The following is a 24,450-nucleotide window of genomic DNA, read 5'->3' as shown; positions in this document are numbered from 1 at the left end:
ACGTTGCGAAATCTCTTCCTGCGAACCGGGCATTGAAAATGTTTCTGTCTCTCGACGAGCACGCTCCTCCCTCAGAGAGCGAAGCTCCTCCAGCGTTAAGCGAAGAATCTCCTCCAAGTTCGGAGACGCCTCCGGCCCTTCCGCTCGAGTACAGGCCCTTTTTCTCGCAGAGATCACTCTCCGACTTTTCGCCTCTTCCTGTCCAGTCCCCGTCTCTTCTGTTTGTCGCTCCGCCATTATCTCTCACACACACACACACACACACACACACACACACACGAATCGAAAAATTCGATCCCGGACGAGCCCCCAAAATTGTCGCGTTCGCGGCGTTACTTCCCGTGATCGCGATACTCAGCGGAGCGCTCTCGGAAAGGAAGAACACTGTTTTAGGAAAGACTCGCTCTTTATTAAACCAACGGTGCAGAAACGCGTCCGGCCACCGCAGAATCTGGCCGTCAAATCTATAAAACAGTCGGAGAACGACGCGTTGCCAAGGGCCGATCCTCTATTCAAACTCTTATCGATTGATATTGATTATCTTTTAGCAGCGCCGAACGGAATACCGCACGGCCGCAACAATATATATTATTTAGTTCAATCCCAGCAAGTACAATGCTAGCAATTTGCTAGCAGATTGACAACAAATTCGATCAGATATTGACTACAAATCCATAATCATCTGTGTCCGCATTAGGCTCGGGATTTGTCAACAAAGCCTGCTGACATGCTATGCCAGCAGAATGGTGGCAGAAACTGAGCAGAATGGGGAAATCCCAGTTGCGCACAGAATAAATCGGATACAGCAGATTGAATGGATCGGACACAAATCCAAACGAATATAATAAGGAATGGACACAAGGTGATTGAAATCGGACACAGTGAAAATCGGACACAATACTAATCGGATACAGTAGGAAATGGACATACAGTAGCTGCAATCAGATACAGTAGTAGTAACAATCGGACACAGTGATAATCGGATACAGTAACAATCGAATACAATAGCAATTGGACAGTGCTAATCGGACACAGTAGGAAATGGACAGATAAATAGATAAAAGAATCTAGCAAAAAAACGCGACGGTCTCGCGAACCGAGATATTAAGCGTTAAAATTGACTTTTTTGGTTAGAAAATCTGTCATAATGATGCAGTAAACTGAGCATGCGTTGTGACTCTGTACGCATAATAGGGGGCTCCAGGGAGCGAAGCCTCCTAGTCGGAGTTCAGGGGGCGAAGCCTCCCGGTAGGGGAGTTGGGGGGGCGAAGTCTCCCCCACTATCACAGAACTAATTACGAAAACAATACAAAATTATATTTGTAACAAAATTGTAACAAAAAAGATCAGCGAAAACACACCCAATGCTGTCTGTGCTAATCTTTGCTGGTCTTTGCTAATCTTTCTAGGATCTATCATTTTAGTAAGGTGAAAGATTGCATCTTGCATTTCGAATATAATAACACTTTTAATACTTTTTTAGGAAAACTGTCACGATTGCAACTATCCGTGCGTCCATTTCTTACTGTGTCCGATTATCACTATGTCTGATTATCACTGTGTCCGATTGTCATTGTGTCCGATTGTCACTGTGTCCGATTGTCACTGTGTCCGATTGTCACTGTGTCCGATTATTATTGTGTCCGATTTCAACCATCTTGTGTCTGTTCCTTATTGTGTCTGTTTGGTCCGATTTCAATCTGCTGTGTCCGATTTATTCTGTACGCAACTTGGACTCATTCAGCAGAACCTATTGACTATTGATACTATGCGAACAGATTGGCGGCAAAAACCGAGCAGAGCTTGCCCTAACTTCGTTAACTTCCTTGTTGGATGATTACATCTTGCATCAAACATATATTATACATAAAAATACATAATAAATAAATAATAAATAAATGCATGTTAAAATTTTGATTATGATTTCGCTTATATAGAAAGTTTGATAAATTTTGCATGCGAGAAACGGACGCCATTTAGCGGTAGTTTTCCAATTATTGTGTGTAATGTGTAATGACAGGCTCTGCTCGGTTTTTGTTGCCAATCTGCTGACATAGCATGTCAGCAAGCTTTGTCCTATTTTTGAGGGCAGTTTGCTCACATCAGATATTACAGACTCTGTGTACAATTTGTCTTTTTGCCATCAAATATTGATAGCAGGCTCTGCTTAAAATCTGTTCCTGCAGTTTTGCTATCGGGGATAATATATTTATTTAACTGTCGAGTTAATGTCGAGAGATAATTTGGCACTACTTTTTTATATATCATATATATCATATATTTTATATTATGACTTTTTTATATCAAATCTTCTATATAAATGGTATATGTTATTTGAATACATAACTGGCGTCAGTAATTAATTGATAATATTTTTAATTTTTCATCTACACATTGCGCGTACATTTGGCTACTTTTTTTACCTTTTTTATAAAAAGATAATTTTTATTGTAATATCGTTTATATGTTGCGTTAAGCATTTTGTATAACTGGCGTCAGTAATTGGTAATAACATTTTAAAGGAGAATTAATTAAAATTACTATCATTTGGATTGAAAGGAAGAATTTTTAATTATACAAATTTTTAATTATATAAAGTATACTTATCATATAGGTTAATTTTTTAAAGAAGATAATACTATATTTGAAAAATAATTTTTTCTAGTCGTCAAAATAATATAATTTTATATGTAAAATGATTCTTTTTTCTATTAAAAAACAACACATTCATGTAATAATTTTTCACGTAACGTTATTCGTACACTTGACGACTTTTTTTAATTTTTTAAAAAAATTAATTTGTTGTGATGTCACTCATTTTGTTATATTAATAAGGAGATAGCACCAATTGTAAATTACTTGAATGGGATGAGTCATAGTCTATTCGAAGGAGATAGTTGGATGTATTAACATGATAAAAAAGTATGTGAATGAGCTTTAGCTTCTGAGAAAATTGGAAGTAAAGTTGGGTCTTCGATCAGCTGTGTTGTAAGTACTGAACCATGCATCAGGAACCATAATCAGGAAAGCAACATAGCTGAGCAACCTGAGGTGCGCGGTATTTTTTTTTCGTGCAGCCGATGCGAGTCCCGCAGTGCCAATTTTTTTTTTTTAAAGTAAATGTTATATTTTTTAATACAATTAATTTTTTTAATTTATCTTTTTCTTTTAAGTAAAAAAAAACTAATCGTATACTTTTTATTATGAATAATAATAAATAACAAGACTTTAAAAAATTTTAAATATTTATAATAGAACTTTGTGTATGTGTGACATCGCCTTACAATTTTTTGTAAAAGGTTGACATTGCCATACAATTTTGTGAATGAAAATCAATGTAGAAACATTTAAAGCACAAGTAGAATGTACACCATGAACATGTTTTACATGAATTATTATCTTTACAAATACATTTCATGCTGTGAGTATCTGAAGGAAAACATGACTGATTTACATTATAAAAAATTTCGCGTTCGGATGCCAGCTTTGACATGTACCAAGCAAACTATCATATTTTTGAATAACGGACATAACAAATAATATGTTAATTGAATTCAAATGGCATCATAACGCGAATTTAATTTTGTTTTTTCTCCGTTAACAAGAATATCTGGACAGTTTTGAATTTGTTTTATGATAATTTTTACTTGCCTATAAAAATAGACATTGCATGGTTGGCAAATTGGAGTACATTTTGGCGGAATAATTTGTAAATTATAAGTCGGCTTATTTTTATCATTTCAGAAATTTTCATTGTATATATGAATATTTTTCTGACCTCTCTCCAAGAATCAACAATGAATAAAAATGATTTGTTGCTCACATAAGATTTTATTACAATTTTTAAATACTGATCATACAGAGATGATGTCAGTTTTCCTGATTTTGCACTGACAATATTTTTACATAATTGTAAAAATTTGTCGATTTCTTTCTGAACGCGTACTCCAAATATTTCACCAGGTTTTTGTAAATAAACAAATACCTCATTCAATACTTTCCCAGATTTCATTAAAGAATATTAAGCAGTATAAGACTTGTGACTTTATTTAATTTACCGATATAAAGCTCGAATGCTTTTTCTCCTTTATGAATATATGTTCTTGATACATTTGCTCGATACTCACAACCTGTTTGATCCATATTAATAATAAAGTCGGATGTATAATCGAAAATAAATTGTATTAAATTTTGAAACTATATCGCAGATTCTAGAACTTCTTGTAATTTTATTTTCTTTTGGATAAATATCGAATTACTCGACGATCTAAAATTCTATAATCTCTTAAGAAATTAGTTAACTATCTTGCAGATGCTACAAAGCAGAAAGGACATTGATCTTTATTATTTGTGCTTGCATCTCAAAATGCAATACTTATAGCCCATTGCATGTTCCCCATGCATGCGCGCGTGCGAGCGTGCCTGCATGTGCGTGCCTGCGTGCGGACACATACAATATGTCCCATTTTAAAAAACCTATTGAAATATCTTTTTAGAATAACGTTTTAGAAGAGAACATATTAAACAGAAGTTGTAGTGTTTAGAGGGGAATATTCAATGATAACCTTGCTTTTGTCACAGATGTTCTTTTTCAATATATATACAGGGTGTCCCACTCGCGAAATTTTTACATATGACATATTCCTGACTTAAAAATGACGAAAATTCTAATACGAAAATGCCGAGGCTATAATAATTTTTAAATTAATAGCGATTAAAGTCAACTAATCATAGAGCTAACATTTCGCGCGCTCAGGCATGATGATATAACAAGTGATAAAGGCACTATCACAAAGGCCCTCTTAACGAGCGAGATTATTATACAAATATAGTAATATGATACACTGCCTATGCGTTATATTTAATCATAATCATATAATGAAATGTCAAAATTTGACATATCATACGAGAGAGGTTGTCTATGATATGTCAAATTTTGACATTTCGTTATATTATTATGATTAAATACAACGCATAGGCAATGTACTTCTTTTCTATGCTTAGATATGATGCAATTAATGAAATATTTCATTATCATTGTATTTGAACGTTATTTATATCGATACTTAACACATGTCGTAATATCGTTATTGAATTGATATTGATATTGATATTGATATGTTCCGATATTAATTATACGTATATACAAATAGGTTTCGTAAAAAAGCAAAAATAATTTCTCAATAAAAATATAATAGTATATCATATCAATATATTTGTATAATAATCTCGATTGACATTAAGAGGGCCCTTGTGATAACGCCTTTATCACTTGTTATATTATATGTTATATGCCTGAGCGTGCGAAATGTTAGCTCTATGATTAGTCGACTTTAATCGCTATTAATTTAAAAATTATTATAGCCTCGGCATTTTCATATTAGAATTTTCGTCTTATTTTTAAGTCTTATTTTTAAGGAATATGTCATAAAAATTTCGGTCGCGAGTTGTAGGACACCCTGTGGTGAGAGAGAGAGAGAGAGAGAGAGAGAGAGAGAGAGAGAGAGAGAGAGAGAGAGAGAGAGAGAGTGTGTGTGTGTGTGTGTGTGTGTGTGTGGTTATGCATACGTATGTTTTTATATATATACAAATATATATATATACAAATATATATATATATATTTAATTATATATATTTATATGTAAATATATATATATATATATATATATTTACATATAAAATAGCACATAGTTATATAATTTGATTATTAAATGTTGTTTTATGATAAAATTAACGAAGTTTGACTTGCTTTGTCGCGAATATCGTTGTATATATGTATGTATTCACGGAATTTTTACATCTAAATCATTTAAAAGTTAATAATTGTTTTTTTATCACAGAAAAGGATTGCGTAATTCTTTGAATAATATTTTTATGTGAATCGAAGAGAGTTGTAACAATAAATTGGCGCAGTTAATTTTTAATACTTATATGAATGCAATCCGTATCACTTCGTATTGTTTATTCTTTTCCCAGGAGTCACCTCAATACTCGGTGAATCAAAATAAGGAGTATTGGCAAGATACAGTGAATCTGAATATAAACGTGGAAGGAAACGACATGAATCACTATAATGAAATAAATAAGATAAACTCACGTGGATCAAGCTTGTCTACGTGGCCGGACGATCTTCAAAATTCCACACAAATGTATGCTAATATATCAGAGAGCAGACTTGCATCATCATTTACTACCTCAATTTTGTCCCCTCCTCTTTTTGCTCTTCCTTTTTCTTCTCCTCTTTCGGCTCCTCCTCCTCCTTCTCTTCTTTCTTCTACTCCCGCCCCTCCTCTTTCTCCTCCTCCCCCCCCTCCTCTTTCTCCTCCTCCTCGTCCTCTTCCTTCTCCTTCTCCTCCTTCTATTTCTCTTTTTTCTTCTTCTGCTCCTCCTCCTTCCGCTCCTCTTCCTCCTCTTTCATTTCTTCCCCTTTCTCCTCCTCCTCCTCCTCCTCCTCCTCCTCCTCCTCCTCCTTCTCCTCCTCCTCCTCCTCCTCCTCCTCCTCCTCCTCCTCCTCCTCCTCCTCCTCCTCCTCCTCCTCCTCCTCCTCCTCCTCCTCCTCCTCCTCCTCCTCCTTCTCCTCCTCCTCCTCTTCCTTCTCCTTCTCTTCTTTCTTCTGCTCCTCCTCCTCCTCCTCCTCCTCCTCCTCCTCCTCTTCCTTCTCCTCTTCTTCCTTCTTCTGCTCCTCCTCCTCCTTCTCTTCCTTCTCCTCCTCTTCCTTCTTCTGCTCCTCCTTCTCCTCCTCTTCCTTCTCCTCCTCCTCCTCCTCCTCCTCCTCCTCCTCCTCCTCCTCCTCCTCCTCCTCCTCCTCCTCCTCCTCCTCCTCCTCCTCCTCCTCCTCCTCCTCCTCCTCCTCCTCCTCCTCCTCCTCCTCCTCCTCCTCCTCCTCCTCCTCCTCCTCCTCCTCCTCCTCCTCCTCCTCCTCCTCCTCCTCTTTCTCCTGCTCTTTCTTCTGCTCTTCCCTCTGTCGGGCCAACTATAAACTCACTAAAATCTAAATCCAATTGCGAACTTGCACAGAGCATGAACGAACTATTGTTAAGTGCCGATTCTAATCAGCAAGAATCTGTTGTTAAAAAGTTGGACTCGGGCTTCTTAGTCGACTTAGAAAAACATCTGGGCGAAAAAGAAACGAATGCTAACAGCGATGAAGGCCAGCATCTGGGAATTGTTTCTGCGAATTATCTCCATTATTTATCAATAGAAAAATTACGAAAAAGTTCTACATCTATTCAGAAACTTTCAACAATGGGGAACAATATGAAGCCTCCATCTATCATTCCAACATTAAAGTCTTCGCCACAGAAAAAACTTAAATCGCTGATGACAACAATGGATCATCAAATAATCGCTTCGTCGACATCACCTAACAAAGTACCAAATTTCTGGCAGTTGAAAAATATAAATGTTCAAAAACCATTACTTCAAAATGATCAATCGAATTCATCTACTGGTGACATAATGAATCAAATTTGGCAGCAAACACAAAATCCGCCACAGCAATCAAATGTTTGCTTATCAAATTCTGATGTCAATCATCAGATATTAATGTCTGTTCCACTAACTCAAGCAAGCGTTAATCAACTCCAAGATGCTATCAGTAATACTTCCGATAATAATATAAATGATCAAAATCAATATGGTTTCTGCAATGTTATTAAGACCACTCTTATACAGACACAAACTTGCCTGTCGAATCAGATTTATTCTCAAAACACGTTGCATTCTAACCAGAATAGTATGAAATTTCTTCAAGGAGCTTCCGACAATATTGTTGATAATACGAATGAGATTCAAACCGGAACTTGTAACGTTGCCAAGGTCACATTCAAACAAACTCAAGTCTGCTCGTCAAATTGTCAAAATTATTTTCAAAATTCATCGAATATTGATCAAAGTGTTTTTAATTTGCAGCAGTTTGCCATTAGTAATATTTCTTCTAATACTACGAATTATCCTCAATATGATGTGATTAAATCAAATTCGAATCAAACACAGACTTGCTCATCAACCAGTAACCAGAATTATTTTCATAATACTGATTTATTTCGAACAAATAATCACAATTTTAACAAAAGTTTAAACAAATTTTGTCAACATGGAGATTGCAAAATTTCTAACGTTACATCTAATCAGCCACAGATCTGTTCGTCATTGAATCAGAATTATTTGCCGAATATAGCGCCAATTAATCTAAATGATTTTGCATTGTCTCAAACTTATCTTCAGAATGTATCAATGTCATCTACAAGTAACACTTATGGGATCACTCATATACAGAATGACTTACAGCAATCGCAGAATTTAAAATCTAATACGCTTTTATCCGAACAAGTATATGCCGAATTGAAACAAACGGTACGTAATTTCTGTAATTACATAATCGAATAAGATTTAACTTTTATGTTTTAAAATAATATTGTATATACAATTGACAAAAAATATTTCAAATAAAAGTTTCGTAAAGTTTTGAAAGAGAAATGCAATAAATTATTATTAACAATAATGTCGTTAAAACATTAAGTTATCGATATTTTATATAAAATTATATTATTTTCTTACAATGAAACAAATTAATTGATGTAAACACATACTTGCGAAAAATTATGTAATATGCAATATGCATTTTTTTTTAAAAATCAATATGTATTTCATTTATATCAATTGATTCGTCTCATTATTCTGTACATATAAATATTAAAATGAAATTATCAAAAAATGAATAATTTACATAAATTTTATATGAAATAACTCTAAATAAATGTCTAAACTATTAATTTTTTAATAACATTAACATTTTATGTCCATAATCGGATATAAAATATTAATGTAATAAATATAATTAAGAAGAATCATTATGTGTAAAGAAGTTATATATAATTTTTTTTAATGAATAACATTCATAAAGAATGTCAATAATGATGCTAGTTATGAATGAAGCATATTATGATCACGTAGTCGCTTTGAAATCTTATAAATTTTATTTAATGCATTTTTTTTTATAAAATATGATTTCGAGGTATTCAAGCATATTTTCTTCCTCTCATATATGTAATATTACTATATGGTTAGCGAAGCTCTCAGCGATACTGCAATACTACGGTGCAGACAATGCTCGTCTGTCTCTGTTCGACTGTTCAGTTTATTGTAAAGCGCATGCGTGACATTTCTCCTTCCACTATGTCTAAGCCAATACGAATGAACCTGACGCTATATTGAAGACTATTCAAAAGTTCAATCGCTAGCCTATAAATTTTGTAAGCTCATCATTATATTTATTCATATAATATTTTGTTTTAATAAAATCAGTGAGATAACGATATATTTAAATATTCAATTATTTTCAGAAGCAAAACAAATATCACAAAAAAGCGTATATTTACGAAATAAATACACTAAGTTAATTTCGTGACATTTGTTTTGCTTTTGAAAATAATCGAATATTTAAATATATCATTATCTCACTGATTTTATTAAAACAAAATATTATATGAAAATAAAAATCAGTAACTTTGTATATTTGAACATTGTCATCTTTGTAAATAAAAAAAAGAAATTGAATTATTATTTTGAATTTTATTATTATTTATTATTATTTTATTTTATTATTATTAGTAAGTAAAAAATGAAATGAAATTATAGGCATTTTCCATATTTATTTTTCTTATAAATTTTCTTATTAATTATCAATTACTTAGGCTCAGTTGCACCAATATTATTTGGGTTTTAAGCGAGATTTAATATATAATATACATGACATATTATATATTAAATACTACTTAAAATTCAAAATAACGTTGGTGCAATCGAACCTTAGTTCTTTTAATAAAAAAAAAGATCTGTTTATTTTGTCGTCACGCTTGCGCATTAACAATTATTGAACACTGCTCTCACTCTTTTCTATAGAGCCATAGCTGTCCATTTTTTATCCTTCAGTATTGGGTTTATTCCCGCTTATAGGAAAATTGCTCCACTAGCCATATAGTAGTATTACATATATCCGTCCTCTTCTGTTGCATTTCTGCACGTATGAGTAAATAATATAGTGACAAACATTTTTTTCATAAGATATTTTTTACAATATCAAGTTTATCGACAATTTTGTAAACAGTTTTGTAATATTATATTTGTGTAATATTATGTTGTAATATTATATTTTTGTAATATTATATTTTTGTTATCATAATATTATTAAAGAAAAAATTTAATCATGTAATATGTTGATCTTTAGATGATCCATCAGGTATAAGCATTCTTATAAGAATATTGAGAAATTGAAATCTACAAATTGGTATCTACGCCAGCACAGACAATCTCTTGCCTCTTTTTTTTCAATGTAGCTGAATAAAAAGAAAACTATAGAAAGAGACAATGGAGAGAATAGGACCATCGTCTCTCTGGAGTACCGATTGTGAGGATTCGAGAAAATATACATATATATATGTATATTGTAATATATGTATATATGTGTGTATATCATTGTATTGTTGACTTGTTGTTCTAAACACATTATTGCGATAAATATCATCACATGCCTCGGTAATCGAAAGGATAAGATGCCTGCCCGATAAGCAGGAGATCCAGGTTCGATTCCTGACTGAGGTATTTTTTCGCAAAATAATTACGAGTTTTCACGACTGGTTCGTGGTCGGGCCCCGTCGTGACGCACATCCTCCCTTCTTATATGTATTTTTATTGCTCGAAGTTGACCGCAAGTATCGAATATACATGTACTCTAGCGGTCAAAAATGCCTTCTCCTTTAAGTTAGTAGCGTTTCAGACAAAATATACTCTCTGACCCTCTATACCTTTTGACAAGCGGCAACACTAGGCAACGTCAAACTTAACATGATGTATGAATAGCTAGATGCGATATAACTGGGTATATTCTGCCTGAAACGCTATTAACTTAAGGGGGAAGGCATTTTTGGCCGCTAGTGTACATAGTTCCTTTCTTGTAACCGCGGAATACCATCTACTTCATCTTCTTCACTATCGTAACAATATACCACATCTTGATCCTGGCATCTCTATTCTATCTCATTTTATTCGATTTACTTCATTTACCTACTTATTACCATTCTCACATTTATTAATCGATAATATATATTTTTGTATATTATTTAAATAAACCATTATTTTATACCTCTTGTTATATTTAACATAGCACGTAAAAGTAAATAAGTGCAATTTTATAACAATTGTATATAACAATATGTTAATATTATTCATTTTATTTATCATTAAAAATTAGAAAAAGTGAATTATATAGAATTAAATGGAGTTCAGTTCTATCTTTGATATTAAGAATGGTAAGACTAAATTAATAGCAGTTTACTTTAGATTTACTTGCTACATAATAACAGAGAATATGAAATATTATTTATCAAGTCATTAGATGATTAAATGTCAATACATTTGATATTAATAAATTACATATTTTTAATAAAGAATTAAATATAAATAAAAATATTATTAAGATATGTAAAAAGATTATTAAGATATATTATTAAATTTTAAACTTATATTATTAAATTTATTATATTAAGATATATTATTAAATTTTTAATATTTAAAAAATATTAAAATATATTTTTTATTAAAGATTTTAGTAGACTAAAAGGCCATTGTCTTTTCTTAATTTGCTCATCGTTAATTTTGACCCAAATATTAATTATGTAGAAAATTTGAAAAAATTAATGAACCAATTGAGATTGAAATTTTGGATTCTTTGTGTACGAATCGTGACACTCACAATCAATCGTTCTCCTCCGATTTTAATGAATATATTAAAATATAGACAAAAATAAGAGATATATATTTTTTTATATTTGCGTTCTTGCACGTTAATGAAATCATCCCTTGAAAAAAATTGGATTTTTTCTTCCTGAATGAATATTATCCAAACTGTCAAAGATATGAAAAAAAGGTTTAAACAAAAGTTTTATGATTGCCAGTGCACTTTACAACGGTGTATTTGTATTTTTCAAAAATGTTATATTTTTTATTTTTTTAGTATCTTCATTCCCACCTTTAATTTTCAAAAATTTTTAAGTTTTTATAAGAACAAAAATTTTATAAGAAAATCATTTTCCAAAAACGCATTTTTGAAAAATGAACGAGAAATACCTCTGTATTTAAATATATATGCTTCATACGTATTCATCTCATCGTATTGGTTGCGCGGAACAGTGTTAAAGGCAAATACAACACAGTCCGTCAGTATAATAGTGCAGCAATAATTATTGAAATAAGCTTTAATAATAATAATAATAATAACCTGTTTGTTAAATAGTATTCAAATATTGTTGATGATATATCAAATAATGTACGAAATACTTTAAACAATTAAAAAGAAGTTACAAATAAAGGCATGAATATTTTTATAAAATATCCTTCACTTAATTTTGACCGTAGAGTAGTAGTTAGTTGCAATATTTAAATACATTTTATTGATCAAATCAACGTTTATATTTCGTGTCTTATTATCGGAACGCTGTCATGCGAGTCATGTAGGAACCATCCATCCCAGATGAGCCCCCAAATTATAGAAAATTTGGAAAAATTAACGAAGTGACTGAGATTCAAACTCGAGATCCTTTATTTACGAATCGTGACACTCAATCTACATAATCACAACAGCTTTGCTATGATAACAATCTCTGAATTCTACTGAATACAATTTTTTATATTTCTACAGTTATTCCTTTTTTATATTATTTCTTCTACATATATAGAGTGTTTCGGAAATAGTTGATTAAACTTTAAGAGCATATTCCACTTATTATAAGGAAAAATGTCATATAAACATGGATTTGGAAACGCTTCTTTTTCAAGTTATAAACATTTATTTATTTATATCTATATTTTCGTTACAGAAATAGCTGGAAATGATTTCTTTCCGCATTGATGCATGCTTCGCATCGACGTCGCATGGAGTGTCAAAGACGTTCAAAAATCCCGGAGTATTTCGTATTTTTTCATATGCAGCAATAATACGATTTCAGAGTACTTCCACAACAATAGCAACAGGAATATCATACACGAGAATCTTAAGATGTCTTCATAAATAAAAATCCAAAGGATTTAAATCGACAGAACATGGAGGCCAAGCAACCTCCTCTATATATCAATCTTTATTGATATAATTATTATTCAGGAACTCTTAAGCAGTGCGGCTGAAATGTGCTGGAGCTCCATCATGCATGAACCATATTTGATTGCATATCTAGTAGTGGAATATATTCTAATAATATAGGGAGTTGCATTTCCAAAAATTGTTTGTAGATATTACCATTAAGTGTAAGTGGGAGAAAAATCCGTCCAAGAAGGAAATCTTCAATAATACTAACCCATACATTGTACAAAAACTTATGCTAATACTGAGATTCAATAATACTATGCGGATTTTTGTATAACCATAGATTATTATTATGATAATTTATTATAGCATTCTGCGAAAAATTTGTTTCGTCTGTGAAAAATATCGACACTTCAAAATTTGTAAAAGTACACTGTTCGAAAATGAGCCTATCTTATCATTGAAAGTCGCATGCAGGTGTCTCTCAGATGACAGCATTTCACGGACGCATGCATTCATGATCGTTCGAAATAGGCTGTCTGAGCGCGCTGTCGGCCTTCTTCTCTATTGCGCTCTCATTCTTCAACTCTCGTTTCGGTCATTGCGCATCGCATATCGCTCTGAGTAGATCTTCGCTCTCATGAGTTGCTCGTTAATAAAATTATAAAAGGACAGCTCTAATCTCAAGGACTCGCTCATTAGAAGGTTCAGTGAAGTGAAGTGATAAGGAGTGCTGCCGGATCATCTCAAAACTACATCATCAAGGCGTGTTCATCATGTGGCGTTCACGTGCCCGGTCAGTGAATTCTTTCTCATTTCTCCGATCATTGGGCTTGCTCACTTGGAGAGCATTAATATAATCTCTCCAAGAACCGCGGAATTCGGCTCATCGGTTTCGGACTTCTCATAAACTTTAACTGTTTCTGCTCGTTTAGTGTTCAGCTCGTGGCGTGCTCTCAAGTCCTCTTATAATATTGTAATTCTCAAGACTGGCGATCTATGATACTTTCAATAAAGGAATAAATTAATCATTGCATAACCCTACTCAAAACGTCACTCATAGTCCCATTTTATCACCCTAGCCCATTCTCAAACATACACTGTTGCAACATATCACTGGGCAAAAATTACTGATGGATAATGTTGGTAAAAGAGCTTGTAACTCATTGTATGTAATACAAAACAGTTTTGTTTAATATCCTCCACATAGCTATGGAAGAAGGTTTTGTCTGTATGGAACATTGAGAACTATTGAGAACTATTCAAATTTCTATAGTTACCATTCAATTTTTGTAGTAACTTTGTAACTTAAGTAGTAACTATTGGCGATTACATGAATAGTAATTGAATGGTAACTGCGACTATTGGTGAATAGTTTTGAAAAGTAACTATTGGCGACTAGGTGAATAGTAATTGAATAGCTATTCATGCATGTAATCGCCAATAGTTACTACTCAAGTTACTATAAAAACTGAATGGTAACTATAGAAATCTGAATAGTTCTCAAAGGTTTTCAATAGTTCCTTTCCATGCGGGGGTGTAAGGAAAACGTTGTTGCTTTTTAAAAAAACGTAATTGCATATTACGAATTGTATAATTTTTTTTTAAAAACAACTATATGTTTTCCATGTACTAATTTATTTATCTTATTGTATGCATAAAAGTATTAAGATATAATAGCAAAGATTGAATAGTTTATAAGATATTTTATATTTTATGTTGAAGTGTGCAAGAGTAAAGTGTAAAGTTATTATTTTTTTGACAATTTTAGCTTAATACTTTTATATGTAAAATAATCGGAGAAATCATGTATTGATTTTTTTCGAAAATTAATTTTACCATTATTTGTCTCCCTTCAAAACATATATCTTTTATTTCATATATCGTTTTTCCGTTTTTCTTCAATAATTTTCGAAAAATCTCAATTTGTCATTTAAAATAAGATATCCTGTACATACATCATAACATTATTTTAAAAAATATAATAATCAGATTTTTACCAATCAGGATATCCGCGTATTACTAAAGTAACTGGCATATCATTCAATACTAATATCTGATTTCCACGATTTTTCATGAAAATCGCGAATTAGTAACTTATAGTTATTTGTTCCAATAGAATAGCAAACTATTCATTACTAATAAAGAATAGTAAATCCTTATAATTACTATTCGATCCAATAGTAAACTATTTACGATTTTAATAGTAATGAATAGTAAACGCCTACAGTTACTATTCGTTCCAATAGTAAACTACTTATAATTCTAATAATAATGAATAATAAATGCTTATAGTAACTATTCGTCCAATAGTAAACTATTCATGTTTCCAATAGTAAACTATTCATGTTTCCAATAGTAATGTCCCATAATACTATACAAAATTTCAATAGTTTTCTGAATAGTTCTGAATAGTTATATTTCTCAATAGTTCTCAATAGTTCCTTTCCATACGGGTGCATTTCTAATGCGATCTGTCTTGTGCTATGTCTTGGATTTTCTGTGACTCGTCTAATCACTTGCTCTTCCATTGCAGGTGTTTCTGTTTCGTCCTTGATTAACTGTATTGGGTAAGAAAAATCCTGTTTTCCCAAGTCGACGATGGACCGTACTAAAGGTATTTTTAGTAGGACATCGTCTTTGAAGAAACATTTGTTGATAGAGACGTTGAGCTTCTCTACAGTTTCCATTAACTTGTCCATACATGTAGTGGATATCTGCCAATTCGATGTTAGAATAAGCTGTCATGTTGATGAATATTATCTTTAAATGCTTAAATAAAGGCTGGTTCCAATTCCGTATAGACCTAATAACTTTTTGTTTACTTTAGAAGGTAAATAGAAATATAATTCATGAAACGTCGAAGCGAAGCATGTCGTCCGACGTAAATACATACAATGTAAATAAGAAATGTTTATAATTAGGAAAGAAAGCGTTTCCAAACCCATATTTATATGACTTTTTTTCATCTGTACAATGAGTGGAATATGTTTTTAAAATTTGATCAACTATTTCTAAAACATTGTTTAAAGCGCTTTATCGAATCATGATATATAATAAATAATATGATAATGAATATATATATAAAATGTTAAAACTGATCAACAAAATTAAGATAATTCGCATTGCATCCGATCTGCAGCCCCGTGGTACGCATCATGTAATACTGGTGATAATTGTAAAAATGCATAAGTTACTTAGACACGCTGACACTCAACAAAAAAAAATTGTACGAACTTTTTTTTTCTTAATTTATAGGAAAAAGTACAAATTTTATGATGGTTACAATATTTGCGAAAAAAATTTTTTTTACTCTGTACAATATGTCAAATCATACAATTTGTTGAGAGACAAAACTCCTTCTTACTTTTTAGAAGGAGGAATGAACGAAAGAAAGATTCAAACAACAACTAATGTTCTTTAAAGTACAGACTTTATCTTTAAGTATGTAAAAAAAGACTTTCAAATACGACAATTTTTCGCAGAATTCTGCTTATTTAAAGTTATGCTAAATATTAATAATAATAATAATTTAATATAATTTTATTATATAATTTTTAATTTTAATAATATAATTATATATAATTATAATTTTATTTATACTTAATTTTGTTGACTAGTGTATTATATCTAATATAATACACTAGTAACATGATTATGAAAGTAAATTTCCTAACATGTTACTCTGGAATATGATTCTCTAAAAAGTTTTAGAGATGTGAGTAATAGATAAATAACTTTATTGTTGGGATTACAATCATTCTATAACATAACCATACATAACCATAACCATACATAAGCCTACATAACTTTATATACTACATCTTAGTTTAAATTTCAGTTAAAACTATTCTCTGCCATCCCTTAACTTTTCATTATCTTTGTCCCATCTCCCATCATATCTCTTCCATCCACACTCCCTTCTTCCTTATCCGTACCCTTCTCTTTTTTGCCCTCTTTCTCTCAACGCTACCTGCTTAATCTTCCATTTGATCCTTTTCTCCTCCCATGTCAGCTCTTCTTCTATCCATGTCTTTCCCCTTCCAATTTTCATTTATTTGCCAATATCTTTCTTTTCATATCTTGTCTCTTATTCTCACTATTACCATGTCTCCTTTCTCTCTCCTACCCAGCTCTATTCTCCTTATTTCTTCCATTTTCATGTCCCTTCCTATTTTTCTCAGTAGCTCTTCCACGATTTCTCCCTCCCCCTCGCCCTCTTTTAATCGTTTTACTATAATGTTTTCCCCTCTCTTTCACCTCCCATTTTTTTTTTCAGTTTTCTTACCCTTTCCTTCCACTCTTCTATCTCTATACGAGAGTGGTATCGATTCGAAAAGTCCAAAAAGTGCAAAAATGAAAGTTACTTAATTTTTATAAACCTTTTTTATTTTTCAACGTAGTCTCCTTTTGGGACACTTATACACTTTGTCCAACCTCCAGTTTGTTGATCCCTTCCGAATAATATGATTGTGCAAAATAAGCATTCGTTTCTGCAATCACCTCCTCGTTTGAATGAAATCTCCTTCTCGATAGCCATTTCTTCATTGGGGAATAAGTAATAGTTCGAAGGAGTCAAAAAAATTTGAAGAATAAGGGGAAATGCGGAACGAGTTGAAACCGTAACTCCATCAATTTTGCGGCCACAACTCCGAAGGGGGCTCGAGCCATGCTTGATGCAATCTCTCCTGTCGTGCTCCAGGAGGATTATTTGTATATTTGCCAATGGCGTTGGAGGGTGTCGCCGCTGCAGTCCGACCTGCATCCATCGAGAGAATAGGACCATCATCTCTCTGGAGTACCGGTCGTGGGGATTCGAAAGAATACATGTATATATGTATATTGTAATATATATATATATATATATATGTATCATTGTATTGTTGACGTGTTATTCTAAACACGTTATTTGCGATAAATATCATCACATGCCTCGGTAGTCGAAAGGATAAGATGCCTGCCCGGTAAGCAGGAGATCCAGGTTCGATTCCTGGCTGAGGTGGTATTTTTTCGCAAAATAATTACGAGTTTTCACGACTGGTTCGTGGTCGGGCCCCGCCGTGACGCACACCCTCCCTTCTTATATGTATTTTTATTGCTCGAAGTTGACCGCAAGTATCGAATATACATGTACTCTAGCGGTCAAAAATGCCACTCAAATACTGTTTCTTTTCCCACTTCTACACCTTCCATCATCCTCTTATTCTCTCCCAAATCTTACTTCCTAATTCCATCTTCTCCAGTTTTTTTTCTATCTTTTCGATTCTTTCTTTCATTTCTTTTCTTTCCTTCTTCCATTTCTTTTCTCTCATCCTTAATTCATTTCTCATCTTTTCCATCTCTATCTTCATTACTTCTTTCTGTTTCTCTGCTACCTTATTTATCTCCTGTCTTACCCCTCTCAATCTTTCTCTCATCTCTTCCGTCATTTTCTTCAGCATTCTTATCGTTCCCTCCTTCTCCACCGCTCTCTGCAGCGATCTCAGCGTCATTTTACTTTTCTTACTTATTTCCTCCTCTCCTTTCTCGTCTACCGATTCTTCTCCTAATAGAATAGTTCTCTCTTCTTTTTAACCTGCTCCTTTATACTTTCCCCTGTATTATCATAACGCTCTCTTCTCACTCTGTTCATTACCTATTCTATGCCACCGCTTACCCCAGCGTCACCGTCTCCACTCTCACTACCGCGTCTCTCTATCACGTGCCCATTATCTACTCTATGCCCGTTTCTCCTCTGTACCGCTTCTCAGCTGTTTTAACTTCTAATCTTAAAAGCTGGTTTATGCTTCAGTCTTAGTCTTAATCTTAGTCCTGACTTAATCTTAAGGACTGTTTATGCTTTCTTGAAAATTCAGGCTACGCATACACGTACGTAAGAAAACATAATCACGAATTGCATGTGATGACCAATTGACAAGGAAATTGCAGATGTAATTATCAAATGACAATGAGATAAATGCAAGCAAAATGAATCGTTAAAATAATAATGTTTGGAGCATTACTTTTATTATCAATTGCTTGTGTAGCACATTTATTACTTCAAAAGCAAAAAAGAAGGAAAGCGGAGATATGCTGTTCAGCCAATGAATCGAAAAAGACATGAAAACGGTCATTTCTTTTCTTAATTTATTTTTGTAATTTGGATTTTTCTTATTTCACATCAAACTGTTAATCACATTCAATCAAATCTGCATCTGACATTTTTTCTTCCTACACGCTTTTTTTTATCGCGCATGCGTCTTTTTCTTAAGGAATTAAGACTAAGTTAAAAGATGGGAACTTTCTGGAACTAAGATTAAGATCATGGTTAAGAATAAGGAAGCGTAAATGATCTTATGACATTCTTCATTTCCAATTTTTAAGATTAAAACCGAAGCATAAAACCAATACCAAGAGGATGCTGGACTGACGAATTCTAACGAAAACGTTCACACATATGTACATTTAAATATATATAGATACATTTATGTATACATACATACATATATTTTTGTACACATATGAACCTAACCTCCTAAAGTTCGCATATTTTCGTATTTTTCCATTTATTTCTCCTATAAGCTTTCAAATCATATTTTGAAGCTCTCAAAATTTCTTAAATATTGTAGAAATATGGGTAGGTAAGTTTCAAATTCAATAGTTGGTATTATTTGTAGAGTGAATAAATAACCTAGACAATAACAAAAAACTGTAATATAAATTTTTTTTGTTTTTCATATCATTTAATATCTTTCCATACTTAATTGGATATTTTCTCTCATTTTGTAAAAGGATTTTTTAATCTATGCAAAGAAAATTAAAAAATACTAAATATATATTCAGTCAGTAAAATAGACGAATTAAGCAATCTCTTAATTCCCTCTGTCCTTTCCCAGTCCCCTTTCCACCTCTCCTCCCCTTCGCCCTTCCTTTCAATCCCTTGTCCTTCCTTTCATTCTTCCTCTCTTTTTGACCACTCATCTACTCTTTCCCTCACTCCGTCATCCAAACGCTTCACTCTTATAAAATTTTTCAACTGTTGGCTAACACAATCGAAAACGGAACCCGAGATGTAATAATAGAATATATTTATTTTATTAAAACAGATACATATGATGACAGATACAACAGATAGGATACATATTTTATTAAAACAAAGATTTATCAATATATACATATGATAACAAAAATTATTATCTAAATAAAAATGTATTTTAAATTCGAAATATATTTTGATTAAGTATAATTATACATAGTCTTGCCCATAAATTCTGTCATATTCCGCATGCCTATAATAAATAAAATAGGCAACACAATCTAGTTTGTATATAAACACATTTAAAATTTATATAAAAAGAGTTTTCTAACTATATATAATTTATTCAAGCTATCTTAATTTTGGATACAGAGATGTAAACACTTCGGTTATTCGGAAATCAAATTATTCACTGTTTATGCAGCGGATTTTCCAGTATTTCGCTTATAAAACTTCAAATTGGCACGTCTTTTCTTGCAAGTTTTTTCCAGAAAATCCCACAGTTTGTATTTGAGATAATTAAGATTAGGAGTTTCAGAGGGCCAATCTTCAATTACCATGTTTTAATGCATTCCCTATTCTATAAATAAAAATTATGCGATAATTGAACAGACTATTGAATATGATTATTATTACATAACAAATTATTATTATATTGTTGTGCTTTCGCGGCGGTCACTCGCACAACACTCTCCCACGTAACACGCGTAAATAAATAGAGGCCGTTTGTAAAGAAGGAACTTTAATGAGCACGATTAATTACACTGTTCGTGATACAATTTCGCGCTTGCAATCTACTCGCGCGTCACAAAACCGTCCCATACGAATCCCTCTAATCAATAAATCAATATATAATCAATATATAAAATAGTTCATAAACAACGGCGTGTTGGCAAGGAACGATCTTCTTAACATTACTCGGGGACCAAAAGTAAGCGGACTACCGCTCGGCCACAACACTGCCCTGTTGCTTCATCTCTTCAAGAATCTTTTTCACCTTATCACGCATTTGCAAAGGAATTCGCCTAGGAACCTGTTTAATAGAGTTAGATTTCCCAATCGTAATAGGATGTTTAATTATTGAGCAATTTCCTGCAACAATATTTTCAAAAAAGACATCCTGAAATTCAATAATGAATTCAGCAAAACATGTTTTTTGCGAAATATCCAGCTTTTCAAAATTCCTCTCAAAGAATTCCAACAAGAAGTCCGGGACTTTATTAATGGGATCGCTTAGTCGCGAACAAGAAAAATTTTTTCCTTCTTATACCTTATCAAAAATTAAATCAAAGACTTTATTTTGTCCAACCTTGGAGAAAAAATTCGCCTCTAAGATGCATTCATCACTAATTTTTGCTACGTATAAGGGAAAATCTAATGAATATTTACCAAGCTTTACTCCAACGACAACTTTAAAGTCAATGGGAACTATTTCACCTGTGGGATATTTCAATTTCCTACTTCCAACTCAAAGCCGTTGTCGATCTGATTTAACAAAATTGCTATTAAAAATTGAGACTTCAGAACCCGTATCAATCTTAAAAATACACGATTGCCCATCAATAGAACCCCGAAAAAAAATCACTTGAATTCCCCCCCCAAGTTCCGCAAAGAAAAATGTCTTTCTTTTTCAGCTGAGCTCAATGAATTTTCCCCACCAAGCTCGGCTAATCCGAGTTTCTCTGTTTCGAATTAGAAAGTGAAGGGCACTCTGACCGGAAATGTCCCTTGGCCCCGCATTGTCAACACTCTTTTCTACTTGCAAATTTTGAAAAGTTTTTTTGTTTTATAAATTTCTTATCCCTTCCGAAAAAATCCCTTTCCTTTCCTCCTGCAAATCTGCGTCCCTTTTTAAAGTCCTTCCGCTCATATCCCTTTTCCTTTTCTTCTTTTCGAGATTTCGAAAAATTATTTCCTTTTAAATTTCTTTCTATTAAATTGTTTTAATAGAATTTTGTTATTCTTATCTTTAAGAGTTTTTTATAGAAACATTCCAAAATATCACACATAATTTTTTAGAAATTTAATTTTATATGTTAATATAAACTATTTTAATAGATGGTAATTTTGATAACAAAATATGATTTTGTTTAATTTTATTTAATATAATATTAAATTAAATTTAATTAAATTTATTTTGATAACAAAATAAATTTAATTTAAATTCATTTAATTTTCTGATATCAACACTTTTTTAGAAAAAATAAAATTAAACAATATGTTAGAAATAGTTTTAGTTTCATTCAAGACAATATGGGACGCGCCTATGTCATTTTTTTGTCTTTTTATGAAATGATAATTTTGTATTGTTTTACTATATATTATTTTAATCGCGAAACTTTAAATAATATACAACATTCCATCGAAAACTTGATTAGAAAAATTTAAAAATTAACGTGTATATTAGAATTCTTACATTACATAATTCGTGCATAACATGATAATAATTAACGATTAATTTGATATTTGTTCAGGTTGTATTAGAGAATAAAATACATACATATTGCAAAATATATTATATCTTTAGAATAATTTTCCGTTATATGTGGATCATCTGTTAAGTCTCAATATATTACGTGATTAAAATTTCTTTTTTTGATAGCTATAATATTTCAAAATGATGTCCTCGGGATTGATTTAGTATAACTCAGAATATTATTTTAGCATTTATTTTTTTACAATCAGAACTTAAGAGAGAGATATATAAAAGGTGAAGGAAAACTCAAAAGTAGAGACATAGCGCGTTCATAAAAAAAAGCTTGTAACATTAACTTGCAAATAGCTTTTTTGATGATACAAGCAGTTTCTAATCTACTATTCACTTCTAATACACCCTTCTGAATAGTAGATTATATACATACGATTAACTTTGAAAACAAATCTTTAAAATAATTGAACAGATATTTTCCTTTTCCTTTAAAATAATCGAACAGATAAATTCTTTTTCACTTATAATAAACTTAATTAAATCATGCTTAACTTAACTAAATCATTTCTCTTAATTTAAGAAACTGACTCTTTCTCAAGGGCTTAGTTAGTATATCTGCCACCTGTTCGTTTGTATTTATGTATGTAACTGTTATTATTTTCTCTTTAATCTTTTCTTTTATAAAATGGTAGTTTATACTCACATGTTTTAGGCATTTATGAAATTCCAAGTTTTTGCTTACTCGAATTGCGGATTGATTGTCTTCATACAGTTTAACACAAACATAATTTTCTTGAATATTAAAATCTCTGTATAAAATCAACATGCTTCGCTCGCTAGACTCATAGTTATATATTCCGCCTCGGTAGAGGCGATAGTGCTACTGTTGATAGTTTCCTAACTCATGAAACAGAACAATTAAACATTCTAAAGATATAACCAGCTGTCGATCGATGGTCCAATATGTCACTGGCCCAATCAGCGTCGACGAACTCTACGATACACTCGTCTTCTTTAGCTTTATTTATCTTAAAAACTAAATTTAAATTTATAGTGCCTCTAATGTATCGTAGAATGTTTTAATGCCTTCCATAACTCTGCACTTGCGCAAGACAATATCTACTCAAAATATCTATCAGATTGCAAATATTTGGTCTAGTTACATACATTAAAGAATCAATTAGCTTCCTACACCGATGTTCTAGCTCCTCCGATTCCAACTTCTCTCTTTTAAAAGTTTTGTTTTTTCTATTGGTGTTGATATCGGATTACATTGTTCCATGTTATATTTAACCAAAATATTTTTTAAATATTTAGACTGATTCAAAATGATTTCACTCTTCTCAATATTTTGCTCAATGACGATACCCAGAAAATGCATCATATTATCAAAATCTTTCATTTTAAATTTACTATTTAAGACATTCTTAATTTTTAAGACATCTCGTTTATCTGTTCCTGCTAATAAGTCGTCTATATATAGGAGTACAAAAATCTTGCCTAATTCCATTTTTTTACGTAGAGATAATAATCATATTCTGATCTGTCAAAACCCTGTTCAACTATTACTTCGTAGAATCTATTATTCCAACCAATATTGATGCTTCTCTTAAGCCAAGGTTTTCTTAAGTTTACATACTTCGTTATCTTTTAAGTTAAAGCCTCGAGGCAATGACAGGTATATATCATTTTCTATCATATCATACAAGAAAGCATTGCACACGTCCATTTGTAGAACTATATGTAAGTAATTACAAATTGCAAGAAATACTCTGTTCGTAATTTTGCTACTGTAGATATCAGAACATTATACATATATTTTTTTGTTTAAAATCTCTCGTTACTAATCTAGCTTTATATTTTACAATTTCTCCTTTCTCGTTTCTTTTCTTTTTAAATACCCACTTACTATCAATGATCTCACAATT

At 31.9% G+C, this 24,450-nt stretch overlaps 1 protein-coding gene across 3 annotated transcripts in view; it reads left to right on the top strand.

The window, feature by feature from the left end:
• The window catches only part of Ack (activated Cdc42 kinase), an 83,135-nt gene that overhangs the window by 53,296 nt on the left and 5,389 nt on the right, over nt 1-24,450 (top strand). Inside the window, exon 3 of one of the 3 annotated variants that reach the window (XR_016139658.1) lies at nt 15,616-15,696. Coding sequence is in view for 2 of the 3 variants with exons in the window: in XM_089078594.1 (XP_088934720.1) it covers nt 5,978-8,356 (2,379 nt within the window). In the remaining variant the exon portion in view is untranslated. Of the gene's footprint in view, nt 1-5,977; nt 8,357-15,615; nt 15,893-24,450 lie in introns of those variants that run through there. The other 2 variants (XM_089078594.1, XM_089078595.1) reach the window with 2 other exon arrangements.

The sequence above is a fragment of the Pogonomyrmex barbatus genome, unplaced genomic scaffold (assembly GCF_055798465.1).
Source record: "Pogonomyrmex barbatus isolate J1 unplaced genomic scaffold, ASM5579846v1 scaffold24, whole genome shotgun sequence".
NCBI lineage: Eukaryota > Metazoa > Arthropoda > Insecta > Hymenoptera > Formicidae > Pogonomyrmex > Pogonomyrmex barbatus.
Note: the sequence above shows the minus strand (reverse complement) of the source record. Positions and strands in the feature narration are given on the sequence as shown.